General features: G+C 33.6%; 1 protein-coding gene across 1 annotated transcript; it reads right to left on the reverse strand.

Moving 5' to 3' along the window:
• Nucleotides 1–936: 936 nt before the first annotated feature.
• Nucleotides 937–20,532, reverse strand: LOC109044789 (acyl-CoA Delta-9 desaturase). The gene is made up of 6 exons (XM_019062714.2): nt 20,222–20,532; nt 17,923–18,119; nt 15,911–16,041; nt 14,154–14,359; nt 12,541–12,726; nt 937–11,826 (listed from the first exon to the last, which is right to left on the reverse strand). Exons 2-6 carry the CDS (start codon nt 18,116–18,118, stop codon nt 11,571–11,573), a joined length of 975 nt encoding a protein of 324 aa, XP_018918259.1. The 5' UTR covers nt 18,119; nt 20,222–20,532; the 3' UTR covers nt 937–11,570.
• Nucleotides 20,533–20,583: the final 51 nt, after the last annotated feature.

A 20,583-nucleotide genomic window follows, 5' to 3' on the forward strand; every position in this document is an offset into this window, starting at 1 on the left:
AGGCAAGCATTTTTGAAGTTTAGGTACTCATTAACATGCCAATTTTACACTTGCAGACACGTAGGACATACCCATCCACTTGACTTCTGAATTGAAAAGAATAGAATAATTTAAGTTGAAGTCATCCTTGGAGAAGGCTCTTCAATTGTTCAACTAAATTGGTAGTTGCAGATAATTTTAGGAAGGAACAAAATTATAGTTGCTGGAAAACTTGACTATTCAAGCCAATTTTTTACGTTTTTATACTAAGGTAAGGAATGAATGTAAATTGAAAGGAAAGTCAATTCTGATTCTCACAAAGCTCAAAGTTAATATTTATATCCATGATGTACCTTCTAAGTTGCCTGAGCCCAAAAACTTGCGCATTTATAGATTTTTCGAAAAATGGAAAATTCTGCCACAGTAAAAAAATATTTTCCTTTAAAATTATTTCAGAAGAAAAAAGCCAGTATAAAACTCATTTTAGAATGAAGACTGAATGGTGATTTCACTTGACATAAATATAATTACGTTACCTTCTTAGAGGTTTCCTCGAGAACCTTTGTGAAAACAAATCTTCTAAATCTTAAAATTGCCTTGACGTTTGACTAGAGGTTGAAATAACATTTTTCTAAATTTACAGGACAGTGCATGAACCTATTTGGAAAATTGAGATGATTTTGAGCATAGATAGTTAATAATTTTAAAATATTACTCGAAACAGATCGAGTTTCAGGTCCTAATTTTGCAATATGTGGAGACCAACTCATACCTGCAAGTTAATCCTTATTTTTTCTTATTATATGGTCCCATGTAATTTCTCAATTTTTTACTATTCTTCTCATGATAACGAAAAAATGTCCTGGACTCTAAGTGTTTCCTGTTTGTCCTGGAAAACAGACATAATGACTGTTACAAGCTAATTTACTGATGAATAAAAAGAGGGGAAAACCTAGAATTCGGCTTCAATACTTTATTTGTTAGACTGACGTACATAAAATAAATAGTTAACAAAAATGTATAACCCAAATCAATAGTGTGAATAACACAGATAGAAGTTATACTTATGAAATAACAAACCATACACATTTTAAGTGACAATACAATTCAGGATAGTTTTTGTTAAAAAAACTAAGACTTACGAAAGACAACGTATAACAGTTAAGTAGTGATTAACAAACCATATAAAGGCTAAGCTTCAAATCAGGAATTGAACACCCAAAAATGCAAACATTTCAAAGACAACAAAGCTCATAAAGTGGACTTGATAATAATAATTCAAATATATAAATTAATTACTACACTCATTATTTTGTACAAAAAAGTAGTAAGGTATTATTGATACCTAATACATGAGGAGGAACTGGAAAAACAGATCATAAAGGAAGGGAGGTTCTTCCCTTCGCAAATATTCTTTCAAAGTGACACTAAGTAAGTTACTATTTTCTTGTAACATGAAAAAATAAAGTATTTGATCTTTGATGACTAAAATTAAATCAGATGCTCAAGTTCCATTTTATGTAGGATTAATTGTAACAAGAATTAAATGGGCACACCAATTAAGTGAGGAAAAGATATGTCCTGTCCATACATAGACGGAACAAATCGCGGAACTAAACAGCTTTTTTACACCCACCTGATCTCCAAATAAGTCTATTTTTCGGATTACAGATATCTAATAAAATATGGATGATAGGAGCAAAATTAGCTTTGTTAGAAAGGGCATATTATGCAGTACTCTAACAAGCTGAAGTTTTGAAAATCTCCCTCTCCGGAACCGTGTTAGGAAGTCAAAAAAAGGTTTGTCTTTATCCAAACCACACAGGATTGCGATGAAATGCAAGGAAAGGTGTCATACTATTTTATCTCAGTCTGCTGACGCTATCCATTGCGTTCCATGCCTTCATAGATTTAAGAAGAACCCTATGAAATCCTTTGTGCTGACCTCACCTTGTACCTAATGCGCATCCTTTCAAGATAAATGAATGCAGAATAAGAAATGTATGCTTTGGAGATAATGTGGGTCCTGTGTGTGATTCCCTGCAAACCTTCTGAACCCATTTCAAAATGAATAGCTCATTATGAAGCTGAGAATTTGTTTACTTGGATGCTGGTTCGTCAGGGTTTTCTTCTTCTTCTTTTTTCCCTTGACGCTAGTAGTTTTAGAGAACAAAAAAGGGAAGATAAACTTACTTAAAAATCCACCCTTGTAAAATAAGATCACAAGTGAATACAAATGATTCATGCAGAGTGATTCCGGAAAAGAGCATTTTACATCAAATGTTTGTTAGCTAATCTGAAACTGTTCAATGACTTCAGGCAATTCAAAAGTAAATAATATTTCAGGTATACAAACAAAATCTCTTCATCTAGTTGGGACCTAAGTCCAGAACTTACCTTAACTTACGTCCAGAACTTAAGTAAGAAGTAAAGATTAAAACATGGCTCACATGCAGGTATACATGGGACGTAAAATGAAAATTAACAAAGTAAAAGGTAAAAGAAATTTCCTACATCTAAAACATTATTTCTTCATTCAGCTGACTCCTTGCAACTTAGAATAAGTAAAAAGCCAATACCAGAACATAGCTTAAGTAGGTATGTACAAAAGTAGGTACTTTAGGCTAGAAATGAATATTAATCGTCCAAGAATATTTGGGTCATTTACACTTAATTATCTAAAAGTCTCAAAACAAAAAAAAAAAACAAAAAAATATCTTTGGTCCGTAAACGATATCTGAGTGTGTCAGAGATAAGGATAGACTTTGTCCTTACCTACGTATCAGCATGTAGTACCCAAATATTCAGAATGCTTTTAAATTAATTTCAACTTATTTTCAAGACATTACAGGCACCAAACCGCTAATGGAGCCTCTGTTAGGTGAACTATTAATTCCCTCACAATCTAAAGTGAAAATGCAAACACACTTCATAAGTTTAATATTTGACCTTTAACTAGGTACCCTGGGAACTTGAAAAAAGACACACTCGAGCGAGGCTAGGGAGAATTTGCTCCAAGAACTCCTCAAAATTTAAAAGGGTGGCAATCAGTGACTTTTTTTTTTTACTGTCAAATGACATTTATTCCTCTTGAATGTGCCCTTTTGTGTTCACCACTACCTCCTGAATACCAAAATATTTTGGTCATATTTTGCAATTAGAGAGTGCGTACTATCAGGCTCATCCATAGAAGCATCCATCTGCACAGGGAAACTAACAGCACATGTGATGTTTCTAAAATGAGCCAGAAATAGTAGTTCCTTGTTGCAAAATGTACATACACCATTTGTATTTTAATAATATAATTTTAAAAGTAAGAGTTAAAAAAAAACATCTATTTTTTTTCAGTGCATTTAGATATGTTAAAACCACGAATTAGTTAGTTCTAGAATTCTCTGATCAAAGGCTAGTTTCCACAAACCTTTTTCGTAAAAGTTAGTTTTGACTGATGAATTTTAGAATTAACTGATCTGAGTTTTTATTGTAACAGATGTACAGTTTGTTATACATTATGGCCATAGAGGTTTCATAAAACAAGAGGATTTTTAAATTTTGAACTTTACTTCAGAACAATTTATTATATGACTACAAACTGACAAGGGTCCCATCCCAATACAATCTATATGAAAAGTAGTTCCAAAAAATCATAGACGGAATCTGTAACTACCACATGAAAAGAAGTTCAAGAACAATTCCTCCATTTTAATAAAAGGAAAGACATGGAATCTGAATGTGATCAACCAAGCATGGAGATATACAAAGCATCTATGCTGCTTACATGGTAGGAGTGCACCATCATCAATTTCAGTATAACATTTTTTAAGTAGACAACGCATATCTCATTTTAAGCGAGGTTTAAAATTAAATAATCACAATTTATTAGCAAAAAATAAGGCAACAAATAATATGCTAAACATTATTAATGGTCGTTCAAAATCTCATCCCCTTGGTCAAAAGCCAGTTTTCACTGGAAAAAAGAAAAATTCCGTTTCACATTGATACAGGTACTATGCATTTTATATTTTTCTTTCAAAATGCCAACACAATTATTATTTAGAGGTTTCGTTGACTGTATAATTTTCAAAATTCGACTTGTTCCACGCATCAAGGTGGGATGAAGGTTAAAAAAAGAAGAAAAAAAAACTTGAAGTACTTAATTAACTATTCTGATTTTTCCAGCAAGGAGAATTTATTTTTCTAGTTTGAAGATGGGATCAAGAATATCCTTTGGCTAATAGAATCTTGACATCAATATCCTGATGATTGACAAAAGGAGAAAAGGCTTTCCAGATACTTTTGCATGAGAAGAAATATAACAAATACACATTACATGGAGGTAGTGAGTGCAATAAACAAGTACCTGTGGATGGTTGCACAAAAATGAAGCAAATGCAATTTTAAAAAATCCTGAGTTTTTTTTGGAGAATTTGTCCGTCAGTATAGTCACCGATGCACTTGTCAGTAAAGTATGTTTACAGAATGTGGTATGGTAAAAAAGTAGAATATAAAAAGATGAATAAGTAGAGTCCTAGCGTATCCTGATAAAATGCATTAAACACAAAACCCAATTCATCTATTTCTTTTTCTTATGAAAAGAGCATTTAGCATGTGGTGAACCTCAACTCTGTGATCGGTGAACCAATTCAAGAATAATATGTAAAATATGTCTTAATTACTGAGCAGAAAAGGGAAGATGGAGTCGGAAACTCTATTTATAGTTCCTGTCTATAAATCCGTACCAAGTGTAAAGAAAAAGATTACAAAATTATGATGATAAATGAAATAAACTAAAAGAAATGAATTGATTTGTTTGAACTGAAAATTTAGTAGGGTAACAGTAGCAGGACAAATATAAGATAAAAACATCTAGTCAGTGCACATCTAGAAAAAGAGTGCCTTAATTCCTTCAATCATCTAGTTATCAAGAAGACTGCATGATCAAACGCTCTCATGAGAAACACGTGCATACGCTCACAAAAGAGGGGGAGGTGTGCTGAAGGTAAAAACGGACATTCAAAGCAAGGTCAACATAAAATTTTCTAATGAACACAAGTGAAATGATGAAAGTGTTTCATTACTTCTGCAATTAGAACCATTAATAATAGCTCTGAACAGTGGAAAAATGATTAAAATATTAAAAAATTGCATCTGATTGAAAGAAAAAAAAACAGAAAGAAGAAATTTGAATAAATCTGTAGACGAATACAAAAATATATTATTAACTAAAAGAAACACTATGTGGTTCTCTTCCAGTCAATTTCTTTGATCTACATCAACTAGGTTGTCTGTCTTAATAACAAAATGAGTAGGTAGAAACTAAGCATGGAAGTTGATGACTAATTCAAGACGAAATTACAAAGGGAGACTGAAACCAAAATTGTACTTTAAACATTGAATCTGCAAATTTTTAAAGTCCGAGAGATAAAGAGTACAGGGATGAGATAAGAATTTCATCAGAGCCATAAATATTCAGAGAGGTATATATTTGAGGGCATGAATACCTACATTTTTTTGAGGATTAAAAACCTTGAATACTGAACCTACATCAAATTTATCCAAATCATAGGCTGGTATAAGTATTGCAGAATTCAATTAATTACATAGGAGTATTGCACTTGAAAAAATGGGCTTCTTTCGCGAGAAATCTGAAAAAAAAAAACCCTAAGAAGCTTGATATACATTTACTTCTATGGAGTAGACAATATGTATTTAACTGGATGCACAGATCTTTTGTTGGTAATGTTAGAAAAGAAATGGTTCAGAACACATGGGCGATAATTAAATTTCTTTATTTCATGCAATGTATGGCAAATTAGTTCATGCATTTTCAGAGTGATAGAACGCTTTTTTTTTTTTTCTTTTATTTTTTTCTTTCTTTTTTTTTTTCTCTTCTCTAGTTGAGGGGGCCTTAGCCTAGCAGGCCATTCTACTGCCCCCTCTAACCGGCAAAAGAGTGATAGAACACCTGCCGAGTTCATTTTAGCATTGAAGATAAATAAAAAAAATCAAGATGGCAGATCCTCTGTCTCAGTCTATAACTGTGTAAACTTATTTGGCTCTATAAATGACTCTAATAATTTTAGATTACAAACCTCTGATCAAAAAATTTCTCTCATAATTTTGATTGAGGCAGCTAAGCAAAATTACTATGTTCATGCGAAATATACTACCTATTGGTGAATGATATTCTTTTATCAATGAGCCCTTCAGGACACTGTAAAGATACATATTTTAAGTCTATATCTTTCTTTCATCAATTAAAGTTTCAAGAAAGGAAATCCGAAGCTGGTTTACAAGGATGGATCTTACTGATATTAAAGTCGTTAGATTTACAAGCAATTTAAAGGTGAAAAATTAACACTGGAGGCGAAAAAGAAAAAAGTTAATAGGATGCCTGACAAAATAAGAGTTAGTTAGAGTAAAATTAGAGAATAAAAGCAAAAGGAACATTTAAAACAAGATAGGAATCTAACGTTGAAAAATATTTGAACTAGGAGTTAACACTGATAAATCTGCAATTCATTGAACAGAATAAAATAACAAAGACAAGTAATAATAATCTAAGTAAATCAGCCGATGAACCAAAACATAGATAAATAAATAAATAAATAAGTAGGTATACAAATAAATTAGGAAACAGACAACAAGGAAGTAAAACTCGAAAGGCATACAGATTTTAGAGGGAAAAAAATTAAGATCAAATTATTAGGTTTCATCTTTTACTTCGGAATTAGGGTTAGTTCATTTTTTATCCGAGAAAATAAAAAAATGAATTTAGGTTCACCTACACAGCTAAAACATGTGATTTGATACCTCAAAAGAAAATTAGAATATTCTATGAAGAAAACTTCTCTTAAACTTTAACAAAACAAGTGTTTAGTACTGATTGCTCCACTTATTGAGGCAAGCTAAGCAGCACACCCTTTTGCATTAGTAACTATAAAATATATGATGGTGATGCTTGAATGTTTCTTTATAGAAAATTGGGAATAGTGAGCCTGTAATTCATAAAAAATGGCTGGAAAGCAACTACTTCAGATTTTTGAGATAAATGATAATGGAAACAAAGATAAAGTTGACATTATGTCACAGCGTTTGCTTGTTTTGGTACGACAGAAGTACTCATTACAAAGAGGAAATTTACTATAGAGAAGTGCTTTCCTGTGGTAATGAGTTTCCCTGTTTTGCAGGAACAAGTTCCATTGGTTATGACTGAAAATAGGTATTTTTGTCTGTGATCAGAGAGATACTTCAGGCCAAATCTCATCTGATCGAATAAAGAATACTTCTAAAAAGAGAGAGGTAAAGTGGATATTTTGAAACCTTTGCCTCTTCGGTTTATTGACCAGAATTTAACTCTATGCAGGTTCATAAAATGAATATTCATTTCAGCAAAGTTGGTTCATAGATTGCCAAAACAGGAACATAACAAAAAAATATGAGTTATTATACTTATAGTATCAATTATGAGTCTTCATCCCTCAAATATGCTGCCATAAAATAGCTAGAAAAACTGCAAAAAATGAGGGAAAGAATAGGACTTTGCTCATGAGTGTTTGCAGAAAGCTGAGTCAACGAAGTGAAATTTTACTCACTGCCAAGCATGAAGTTAATTTCAAAAGAATTAAAGAAGAACCAGTTACAATATTACCATTTGTGTTGGATTCAAACCTAACCTACCACCACAAAAGAAGGTGGTTTTCAATTTGATTGGGTCCCAGTACACTTCCAGTCTTATATTTTGTACATTTCCTTAAACTGCTTAAAATATACTTTCGAAGAATAAAAAGAGAAAATCAACACTCAGCAATTGGAACTGAAGAGGATTTCAAAACATGAAAATTAGTACAATAAAATATATTTAGCTACAATCATTTTGTACCATTTTTGCATACACACACAGAAAAAAAATAGTATGAAGCTTGTAAAAGAAATTAATCTGTATCACAATTTGCAAATAAAAATGAAGGTCATCCACCCAGTGTGTGTTTTATAATTCAGGTGTTTTTGAAAAAAATCGAAACAATTTTTTGTTCAAGCCCATATTGAAAAAAATATGAATTTTTAGTGGGCAATAACACAAACTTGTAGAAATCAGTACGATGTAAAGTGAATCAAGCATTCCATATTTGTGATGTGATTTCATGCCCAACTCCCATTTTTTTAAATTAAAAAATTATACTATTGATTACATAGCGCTCATCAGTCTCAGATCTACATGCCTAGTTCATCACTGATACAGAAGGGGTGGATGACCCCAAAAAACAATGTAAGCTAATCATTAGGTACAAAATATTAATTTAATTTGCTATTGGTCCTTTCATTAATATAATTATTTATTTCATGTTATTCCTCAGTTTTGATTAAAAACTGAAAAAAGTAAGCTTCACAAAATATAGTAAATACAAATATAATCGGTTTTTCCAAGTAATTTTGAAAACCTATGATTGGCAAAAATCTTTGGTTTTTATAGGTATAAGTAATATACAATAGAGCAGATTTTCTCATCTGCAAATACACATTTTTTTGGGAAATGCACTGGACGGAGACAGGAAATTAAAATTATCGCTGCATCCAGCATCTCAATTTTATATGGACACAGGTATTATTTTCTTATGAGAATTTGACTGTTCAGAGATCTATTTATAAGTGACTGAAAAACCAGATGCTAAGAAATAAAGAAGGCAGCAACAGCACAGAGAAATTATTTTATCAAAACATAACTGCGATTCCAATGTCGATGGTGAAACTGCAAAAGACGTACCTTGCTTTTAACAGTTTTCAGTTGGTAGCATAATGAGCTGCAGAAGATGTCTTCCGTCTACCATCTGGATATTTTTCTATAAAAATTGGAAAGTTATACAAGAATGTGATTCAATTACCGTGCGTAGCTTGCCACTACTTCCCAAAAGGTACATCTCATTACGGCTCCTGTGTGATTCTACTATCTGCATAGAAAATTGCAGTGTTTGTAGAAAAGTCAAAAACAGTGCCGAATCATTTGATGTTACCTCTGTAGCGCAACGTGCACCTAAAAAATGCTTTTTGATCAATTAGCCAGAATTAGAGCTTAAAATCGCAATTAGGAATTTTTTTGAATTCACAGATGCTACTACTAGGTTAGATTAATCACCATGTTCTTCCACACTCTTTGTCTGTACCTGATTTGATTGAATTACATATTTGAAAAACCGGCTCAGAACCTTAAAGCTAAATTCGCGTATTTTGGGACAGTGTCAGATTAATGCTGAAAATACAAATCTCGATAGGTATTTTGCTGTATTTCTGACTATTTTTTTTGCTCTCCTGAAAAATTATGTTTTCCAAGATATGCACTTCTGCAGTTGTACCATTGATATACAATTTGCTAAGGAATACAAAGACTTAGTTCATTAAGCCAAAAATAGTTGATACGGAATTGAAATTAAGCTGTACACAATAAATTTGCATCAATTAGAAGATAAAAAAAATTAGCACAAGCTTTGAGGTAGATAATTGATGGAGCCCAGAAAAACAAAAGCAAACTGTACTATTAACATCAGAAGCACAATTAAGCTTATAAACAGGACCAAGTGGAGATGCGTGACACTGTGCTGAAATATCTTTTTCAATTTCAAGAAAAAATCCTGAAAATTAAACTTCCATGGTGATAAAAATTATGATACTTTTGCATACTATCACGGCTAAAAGAAATGTCTTCAGGCATTTGGCCCATAAAGTTAATAAGATACAAATTCTAACAAAGAGAACCTCACTCAGTAGATTTGGGGACACCAGCTATGTTTTGTACCGTCAATCTTCAGATCGGTTATTATTTTCTAATTTTTCATAGTCTAGTTAAAGGCTGGGTTGCAGTGCTACTCCAAGAAAAAAGTAGTCACAGAATTGCACTTTTTGGTTTTTTTGAAACAAAATATTTTGAAGGGAGATAGTCCAAGAGAATTGTTCCCAGAAATACAGGGGAGCAGAAAATTTCCGACAACTCAACCGGCCCAGTTGTTTGTGTGTCTGTGGCATAAAATGGGGGATACAGAGAAACCCCATGCAAAATGCAGCATTTAACCAGTAAAAAAGTTAGACTTTTGGGTAATTTTTTTTTTTTTTTTCCATTTTCAGTAAGAGCGATCTTGAATTTTCGTTAAAAATAGGAGAAAACCAATTAAATTTGGGGAGAGGCCTCAAACTTTCTGCACCCCTCCAGGAATAATTTCAGTATGATCTTTAACTGATAAATTACATGAAGATTAATAATTACAACTGCATGAAAAAAACGCGTACATTCTCTTGGAGATTAGTTTGTAAAAAATAAAACATTATAATTGACTTACTAAATATTCCCTCAGCTCAGCAGTATAACTTTCAAACGAGGAAACACAACTGAATGAGAAGTTTAAGCAAATCCAAGAATAGAGAAGAGGCTATTGCCTTCATCTTGAGATTTGAATTGAACAAGAATGACCAGTTTTCATCAAGGTTACATGCCAACCGCTAGATTCTTTCTCCATTTTCCAAATGGAACACAGTTTCAAAAACTTCTCATTTCATCTCATTTAACAAAATCAAGCCTCTTTTAATTTTGAAGCTATTAATTGGAAAAGGCATTTGAAATGGTGGAAGATCATTGGATCATGGAATCATTGTAAACAGATATTAGGATCTTGACAGCAGTATTTTCAAATTCTATACAAAAGCATTCGGTTGGGTATAATGCTCATATTCTATAAAAATAAAATTTATGATTTGTCATATTTTTCAATAGGTACCTAGGTATTAGACGTTGTTGATACTGCTTGCAACTGATGTTAATTTGATCTCGATGGACCTTATAAGATGAATTTTTGTGGCTTGTCCCTGGAGGATTAAGGGTTGTCTAGGGTTTCATACCATCATACCAAAGAATTGAAGAGAAAAAGAATCAGGGATTGAAATTGGGGAATGTAAAATAGAGTTAAAATGAAAAAAAGAAAAAAAAGAAGGAAGAATTACCTACATTAGATTTTAAGGTTGGGCTTAAATTGTGCTTAAATTGAGACTAGGTATACTATTTCCATTGAGCTTGAAATAATGTCTGTTGAAAAATGTTACTAAGGCTCATATAAAAACTGGTCACACTTGCAAATAATTTAGATAGCAAAGAAACACAAACAGAGGGATTCATTGATTTGATCACTATCTACCGACAGCTGAGACCTGGCTAACAATAAATTCTACTACAACATTAACGAGTCTTTAAAATTTAAAAATTCAATAAATTCGAAAACCTAAACGAAAGTTAAACTTTATCATCAGTCAAAAAAAGTAATACTGTAGAGAAAATTATCAAAAGCTACGCTATTCATTGGTATAAAGGCATTGAATGCAAAATGGCTTGTAAAATTAGTGAATTCTCAAAGACTAACAATAAATAAAGTACAGGCACAAGAAGTCTCAGTTAGGCTTCAAAGCAAGACACAAAAACCACTCTCAGTTATTTTCATACATGATAAACTTATTTTGTTGTCCCAATCATGAAGTTGCTTTATTAAAACAAGTTGGACTTGCGGCAGGACTGGGACAAGATATGGAGTGAGTATAAACTACCCAAACTGCTTTTATTCAGTTGACACCTTACACGATACATCTCCTGAACGAGCAGCTCTTTTCTTGATCAATGCGGGATCGACAGCTTTTAGGTCATAAGCTTGTCCTAGATAGGCAAAAGCATCGATAAACGCTGTAGTAAAATTCATTCCATACGTACCAAACTCTCCTGTCTTATAGTCTTGAGGAAACACATGATGGTAGTTATGCCAGCCCTCTCCTAGGGCTGTTAAACTCACAAAGATGTTTTCTGTTGGCATGATGTTTCTGAAAGTAAATTGCAGAGGATTAAAATGGCGAAAAATAAGGGCAGTTTCGTTGAAAAGAAGAATGTACAGCAATCTAATTGTAAAACCAACAACCTTTGTAATAGTGCATGTTGCTACATGCTTTCCCTTGGATGAAAACACGATCTTTGTATCACTTTCGTTGATTGCTGAGAGACACATAGACGTATTGGCTAAGAGGATGAAGAGAAACTACTCTTGTCTAGAATATTGTACAAATTACAAATAACTGTGGTTCCAAGTTGTTAAATAAGTTGGCGAAGTGAAGTTGTCATGATTTACATGAGAGACAAATTAGCCTGCCTACATTATTGGGCAGAGCCACCTCTTAAATTAGTGTTCAGCACTAGTGATGTAGTAAAAGGACAATTCAGGCAAGGTTGCATGTGTTGAGGTTGCGTACTTATCTTGTGCTGATTGCCACAAGATGCTTGAAACGTTAGATGAGAAACTAAAAACCGACTGAAATTATTTGAGGCAGCTGTTGATATAGAAATGGATTCATTACTGCCCTTCTCATTTACAGAGCAACTATTAGTGTCAAAGTTTGTTGAGGAAAATAACTTCACAATAATTACACGAAGAGAGGAAATGTTCGAGCTCAGATTCTAGAGATTCAGTCTGACAGAAGTTACAAAGCCTTACAATAGGATTACAAATTATCAATAAAGAAAAAACACACAGATTGGCTTACTTGTCATAGGGCTTAAATCCATACATATGAGCGAAACTATTAACAGAAAAAGCAAGGTTCAATGTTGCCGAAAACCTTAGGTTGAAACAGACAAAGAAGGAGATCCAAAGAGATTCATCAAAATAGTACCAAGGAACAAAAACTGGGAGTCCAATGCATAGGAGAGCAAACAGAGGTATGTACATTCTGAAAAAAAAAAATCCAAAGTCTATTAGATATTCACTTCAATGAAACCTTACCTTATGCAACAGTGCACATACAATAAGTACTCCTATATTGTGTCTCTTTGTGGAATATTGTAACTTCACCTTTTGATAATTTGAGGCACACATCTCTTTCATCCGAGCCAGTTGTAATGTTCTATAAAAACTTTTACCTCCAGCATCTTAACCAGGAATGGTGATCTTGGGAAACTAATGTCCTAAGCATTCTGTCTGATACTAATAAACTTAGGCTAGAAATATGTCTACTTTATAGGTAAAATTGAATTTTTTTAACTTGAATAATTTTTAAATAGGATGCAAACCTGCCTAACTTTTGCCAAATGTATGATCATAAAGAAATGGTAGATCTCCATGCAGAAAATGCCTGATGTAAAAAGAAAATTACACTAGAAAAAATCAGAGAGAGGACAAAAACAATTATTATCCATTCTTAACTTTTGTCTTTGTAATTGATAGGGATGGTGATGAATTAATTGGTGAGTTTCAAATAATTGAAAAAAAATGTTCACCTCACTTAAAACATGGTATATTTGATCCTTCTCAGAAGTTGAGAAGCGATGCCTAGTATTGAAGAGTTTTTATATTAAAATTGCATTTGTTACTGTTTCTGAAATCAATCTTTTTACACAGCGATTTTCAGATTTTATTGAGGAAATGATTCGGTTCAGAAACATCCCGCATTTTCAGTGCCCTTAAGACTTAAAATTTTTTGGAAGAGGATAGTTTGAAAATTGAAATTTCTCCAAATTTTAGTGAGGCCAATTGCATAACTTGCCCCTTTCATTGAAATTCTGTAAAATTTTACACTTTAAACGTGCAAGAAATTCAGTGTGAGCTGGAGACCTTGTCTGTGTTTTAAAAAAACCAAAAAAGTGAAAAAATTGGTCAAACAACCAAAGTTGCTTCCTTTTGCAATGAATAAAAGATGAAACTATATAAATCTTAAAGGAAAAAATTAAAGGTCTCTAGCTTAAATACCTGAGATAGAAGAGCCTGAGATATTCTTGCAAAGAGATTAAAAAATTCCGAATGATGGTTTTTCAAAGGGGCCAGATTTAAGGAAAATAATGAAGCCCTGTTCGTTTTTGTATGAGAACTCAACTTCACAGTATCTTTTGGGAGACTTCTAATCAGAGTGAAAATTTGGTAATTTTATCATCTTCAGTAGAGTCTCCCCTATTTAATCATCTAGGACTAAACTAATCTAGAACTTAAAAATACTTCCGCTACCCGCAAGGGGAGCAAGAAAGTAAAAAGAGGGGGAAAAAATGTTTATAATTATTCCAAACCAGATTCTTTAAAATGAATGTCTCTAAATAAAGATCTAAGAGGTTTCAAAATGGTTGTTAATATTCTAATTGTCTGTGTAGAAAATAGTATTTGACTCACTCTCTTTGCCAGTAGACAATAGGGTCATTTTCAAGGTCAGTCATATCAATCGCCTTCCTTCGGGCCTCCACTGAAGGATGAGGTGTCAGGAACAACCATCCAACATGGGCAAACCAGAATCCTCTCCTTGCATCATGAGGATCTGAGTCTGACTCACTGTATTTATGATGAACCCGGTGATCTAATGCCCATGCGTATATGTGCCGCTAATGTAACAATACATATGAGATACAGAAAGATGGAAAAAAACCGAGTGAAGACACTCTGATGCCAAAGTATCTCAATATTTTATGTAAGGAATATTGTCTTGCGATTTAAATTGAGATTCAAACACAGCATGTGCTGCAAATTGCAATCTTGAATTTCAAGGATATGTCTGTTCACAGTAACTCCGTGGAAAAAACAAACAGATAAGACGACCTAGGCTCATTACTACTACAGCTGCAGCTTTTTTTTATCTTTCATTGAGAGTTAAAGCTGTAATGTGGGCTTAAGTTGCCTCTTGGCTACAGGCTTCTCCTATAAAATTGCTGTGAATATACCAGCATGTGAATTGAAATGTGCAGTGCAAGTTGTGATTTAATCTTGATTCAACAGTTAAACCAGTCTTGTGGGCAGATTGCTCTACAATCTGTAGCTCTGTGATAATTTTGTAACAATATAATTAGTTTTTGAATCCCTTGCTCACAACATACTTGCTTTGAATGGCAAAACGATGGCTAGGAAACAATAATGCCTACGCTTAAATGCAAACAATTTATTGGGTCCAAAAAAAACTTTGCCATTTTTGTACTTTAGAGATTACGTTTGCAATTTTTTTTTTCTTCGTTACAGCGCTCCTGTGCAGAATGGGAAAAAACTAAAAACATCAGCTTGCGTATTTTAAACTGTAAAATGCAGTATAAATATCATTTTAGTTAAATTTGCCAGGTAGGCGGTATTGTTTCTTAGCCATTGAAATAAGATTCTTTCAATTCTTTTTCCAGGAGCTTTTTGTTCTCGTTATTCAATGTTTCATGACTGATACCTATTGAAAATAAAAATTGGTACTTCAAAGAAATTAAACGTTTGTATAACAAACAATTGTTGTAAAATACACAAACTGCCGAGACAGGAAGGATATGTTATCAATTATACATTGAGTGAATTAAAAGTTGAGCCACAAATTTTAATCATAGATAACTTTTTCCTTGGAGAGCAGGAACAAGAGAATCAGGAGGCTGCACTGTGCTTCACATCGATGGTGAAACTACCAGACCTTGTATCTCGGTTTGCTAAGTTGTAGACTTCCTGTTATACTTTATTTTTGAAGGGAAGACCACTCAACGTGAATTCTTGAAAACTTTCATGTTTTTTCATCTCTTTGCAAAGAAAACTCTGTGAAAATTTCAAGCGATGATATTGATTTGTTTTTCTTGAAAAAAATAAAATGGGAGCAGAGATTTTTAAACACCGCAAACAAGATACGTGCTCGGGTAGTTTCACCATCGATATGGGATCAGTTGTTCTTAAAGGCATTGTCAGTGGCCTTACTAATTAATGTATTAGAGTTGAACGACATGGTAACTAGAGTTGCAATGAACAACATATTCCTTTGAGGATACATTGTGCTTTAAAAAGCTTCTTTTTCACAACATGAGAATATTAAGTGCATAATGATTAATACACTTTTGCCGTTTAAAATAATTTCAATCTAAATTATTGAACACTAAGCCACTGCAGAAATTATGAAATTCAAAACTCAGAAAATTTCTCACCTGCCCTGAGATTGTAAAGAGAAATGCTAAAAGAAGGCGTAGCGGCCACTTGGCTTTATATGCCCGGTGTGACCACAGCCGATGCACACCTGCAGTAATTCCAAACCCTGAGAGGTAGATCATTCCGAGAGCTGAAAAAAAAACAGAAAATCTGTTAACCTTTTTTATTCTGACAGTTTAAACATGAAATAAATTACAAAATATGAGAGAAAAAACTTACAAACAGAGCCTGCCCACCAATCAAAAGCAAATGCTGTTACAAAGGCATTGGTATAGTTACCAACAGGAAATTTGATAAGAACTATGAAATTATTAAACTCATCAACTGCTGAGTTGCGGACCGCGCATAATGTTCAAAACCATATGAAAGGTTGAATTTGAATGATATTTTATCCAGGTAAGAATTGATGTATGATTCACTGTTAATGTTTCAAACAGGCCCCATTTTAGACGTTTTCAAACTGGGGCTTCTTTGCCATTAAGGACTAAAAAAATCTAAGGAAATTCCAAGGAGCATAGCTAACTCCGAGCTGTCAGCAAATGAATTAAAAAAAGCCAAATGCCCATGATCCGTTCTTAAAAAATAATCAATACTTGAGAGCTATGAGACAAAACAAAAAAAGTGACTAATCCTGAATCTTACAACGTATCGTAAGGTTGAAAAGAAAACACCATCTTTGTTCTTAGAAAAGAAAACAGCTCACCCCTCCTCAGTCAAATTCAAATGAAAAATACTCCGTGTATAGAACAGAAATCCTTAGAATGCTCATGGGGGATTAATATGAAATTCGAGATGCAGTTGAGCATGTTGCACACAAACTAATCAAGTTTACTTTCTGATGTAGAGGAGATTTTATGATCATAAATTTTGATAGTTAAAGAACAGGAATGTTTGAGTGTTCCTAATGAGCAAGAGATTCAATTTCTTGAAATATCCTTACCTACACATGCAGCCATGGAAGTTCTTTTGCTAAGGTTGAGCATCACTTAGGACTTGGGTGGGAACAGATACTTGTCTAATTTTCATGACTTCCAACAGGTACACTTTTACACATGATGATTTTAGATGTGTACATCAATATGTACCTAATGTACTTTCAAAGGGAGGTCCCTAAGTGTAATCCAGATAACAAGTTGAAATTTCGCTTTTAGGTACTAAAGATGACTTTGAGGTACTTGTATTTATCAATTTTTTTGAATGGGGTTGGGAGAGCTACTAACAACAGCGGGGAAGATCTGGGGTTTTTGCATGCAAAATTCAATTGGAGTCGCTCAGCAATTGGCTTTCTGTGATGCAGTATGAGCATTGTCACCGGAACACTTGTTTCTCAAGTAAGACCGCTTATTTCTACAGTCATGTATCTACCTCCTTAATGAAAGGACGCTAGATTGATTCTTGACTCACATTCTCAATGTTTAGATTATGTTTTGCTTATTGGAAGAATTTTTTCATATCTTCCTCTTTAAAACCTCCAAACGAAGTAGAACATAACTATGAAGGAGATTAATTAAATCCGTGGACAGGAAATTGAAAGTTCCTGCTGGATTTAGCTGTGGTATACACACTTTAACAAAAAAAAAAAAAATTAATTTCAACGAATTCAAGAAATCAAAATAAGTCCATTGTGACTGCTCAGAATGTGAGCCAGCACAGCACTAGCATGTAGGAAACTTTCCATTGACATCTGTCGAGACAGACACAAAAAAAAATCCTGAATTCGTCTGTTCACTTTTGAATTGTGGTGTGACCAAGAATTAATGTTTTTTCATTAGCATAGAAATTAGTGGACGTCCACAACAAGGTTACATTTAACTTTCAAATGAAAACATAACCCAAGGAACAGTTTACTTCACATGAAAAATTGACTGTGTAGGGGCTAAAGGTAACTGATTCCTTGTCGTAAACTCCTACACTAAATGACAGTTCAGGTCCAAAATTAATGACTTTAGACCATGCTGGCCTGAGTCTAAACCCTGACTTCCTCTTATATTTAAAGTTATAAAAAACTTACCCCACAGAGTAGTTGCTATTTTTGCAGCAGTCATTGTCAGGTATAATCCATACAAGGCACCTCCATGTATAAAAATTTGAGCTATCAAGTCTGGCCACTTTAGTTTGGGTGTATAATCCAACTTTTTCTTGCTTTCATTGTGGTTATCATCTGCATTTAACACTTCTGCTGATAGATATTCAGACTCAGACGCCATCCTGCAATAACATTAGTATTGATAATTATTTAAAAAATTCGCAATTTGCCACTCTTAGACAGAAACACAATTTGAGAAAAATTCAAACATCCACTGCATTTATGGAGAAACCACAACAATGAATACATCAAATGGCAATGAGAACATGAAAATAACTCATTGACATGATTGATTTTCCTGTCTCATAGTGGCACATTTAAAAGTATAAAAAAAAGCGAACCTTCAGTGGGAGCTTTAGTGATAAATTAACAAAAAAAAAGCTTTCATGAAAGTGCTAGGAGACCGCATAGAAGCATGTTGCAAAAATTGTGCAACATTGAGAATATTTTCTCAAATAATTAACACTGGCCTTGTTTTTGCACTACCTAGATGTATGTATAAATCTTATAAAAATCTGTGCTACAAAATTTTTTTGAAGGGTGGAATTAGAAATGTGACTTCTTTAATTCACTTCTGGAAACAGATACGTAATTGAGTCACACAATCTGTGCAAAATTCAGTTAAAGTACTGGCGATTTTCCTCAGTGTAGCAAAAAATAAAAAGGGTGGAAAAGGAAAATCTATTAATAAATTGATCCAGACAACTTGACTAGGGACGGGCTGAACAAAGCTAATAATAACTGTTGGTGACTTGATCAAAGCCTGAATTTGTTCCAATACTCTTCTCAGCACTACATGGAAATACTCAATTGTAACACAGTTGACAATCCACAAAAAACAGATGCCGGTCTCAATCTAAAATCTACAGTCAAACCAGTATTAGACATTCAGAATGATGACTTGTGAGCATTCTAGTGCATGCAAATACGATGCTCGACTTTTATGGCTTCTGAGAGAGCCACAAAAAGGATTACATCACCACTTGGAGGAGTTGGGGAAGGGATCATCTTTCGTGGTCTTGCTTTACTTACTTTACCTTGCCCTGCAATGCAGATGGGGTCAATTGTGTAAAACTTGATGATTCCATCAGAATTTACCTCTTCACCAATAATGAGAGGAGCAAAATAATCCTCAGAAGGCACGGGTGTCTTTGTACTTAAAAGCTGGATCTTTTTATGACTAGAGGACAGTTTGTGCATACAAGGGGGCTTATTACTACACAGGATACACAGTGTAACCAACTGGCTGCATTCAGAACAAATCAAGGAGTAACAATGTGAATAGACTCATGATCTGTTTCTGAAGTTTTCACTATATATTAGTGCCTAGTGCTTAAGTAACTTACATTAAGTAGGCAGGTACCTACTATCCAAACTTAAATCTTCTCTGGTCATACAATAACATCATTAACATTGGGTCAATGAAGAACTCTGAGAGGAACTTCAATGCCGATAATACTCTGTTATAGAATTTTCTTTAATGATAATGTTGAAGAGGGGAGAAATTATTGTACATGGCAAGTGGCAGAACATTTGGTGACATCAACTTTAGTAGGTAGCAAGCTTCAGAACTTCCAGAGGTCAATTAAGTAATAGAATTTTCAATGTCAGGTTTTGTTCAACATAAAGTGCGGTCCTCGGGATTTTATTGAATACATGTTAGAGGTGTGGTTCCAAATTTAGACAAAGTATCATCCACAGTAGTCAACCTTCCAATACTTCGTTTGACTTTTCCATCATCAAATTAAGCTTGTGTATAAATACAATAATATCAGAAATAATTCTGGCGATCTTAACACTCTTCATCATGGACCAGGATTAAGATATTATAGTATGGTGCACCATAGAGTGGCAAATACATATTGCGTGGATGTTACGTTGTGACCCAAGCAACTTGATACGATTACTTGTTGCTTCGTTCAGATTTCTTTGAAGCCTAATAAATTAGAAACATATTCATCGCTATGTCGTGTATTACCACCTTCAACTAGATTTTACAAGCGTCATAGCATGCACTTTGAATTATGTGATAAAAAGAGGAATCATAATATATTCAGCGCAGGGGAGCTGTTAGGAGCGTAATGTATCCTGTTGCTGAGTTGAGCATCATGGGGCAATATCATGTCTACACTTGATAAAAAGAAATTGAACTATGTCATGAAATATGTAACTCTTCAAGGAAAAGTAACAGAATTACTTGATGAAAATATACTGAAATACTGACCCCAAATGAACTTTACCAGAGCCACAATCCTATCCGAACCAAACAGCTGAGGATTTCCACTAGTTGTAATAGCAACAAATGATTGAAAACCTATAATAACACTAACACTTGGAGATGAAGGGAGACGTGCTAATTGAAGCTATTATTTTCAGAAATGCCGGTAGGTGTAGGGAGGAAATTGTTGACAACTGAAGAATGGTAAAGAAAAGATTTGCAATGACAATTTCAAGGAACTAATGATAATGATAAAATTGATAAAAACTTCAACACAACTAAACAAGCTACACAGCAAGAACAGCGAGGCCCTCAATGTTTTTTGGAACGGATAGTAGATCTGGCGATAGATAAACAATAACAAACTA

The sequence above is a fragment of the Bemisia tabaci genome, chromosome 1 (assembly GCF_918797505.1).
Source record: "Bemisia tabaci chromosome 1, PGI_BMITA_v3".
Taxonomy (NCBI): Eukaryota; Metazoa; Arthropoda; class Insecta; order Hemiptera; family Aleyrodidae; genus Bemisia; species Bemisia tabaci.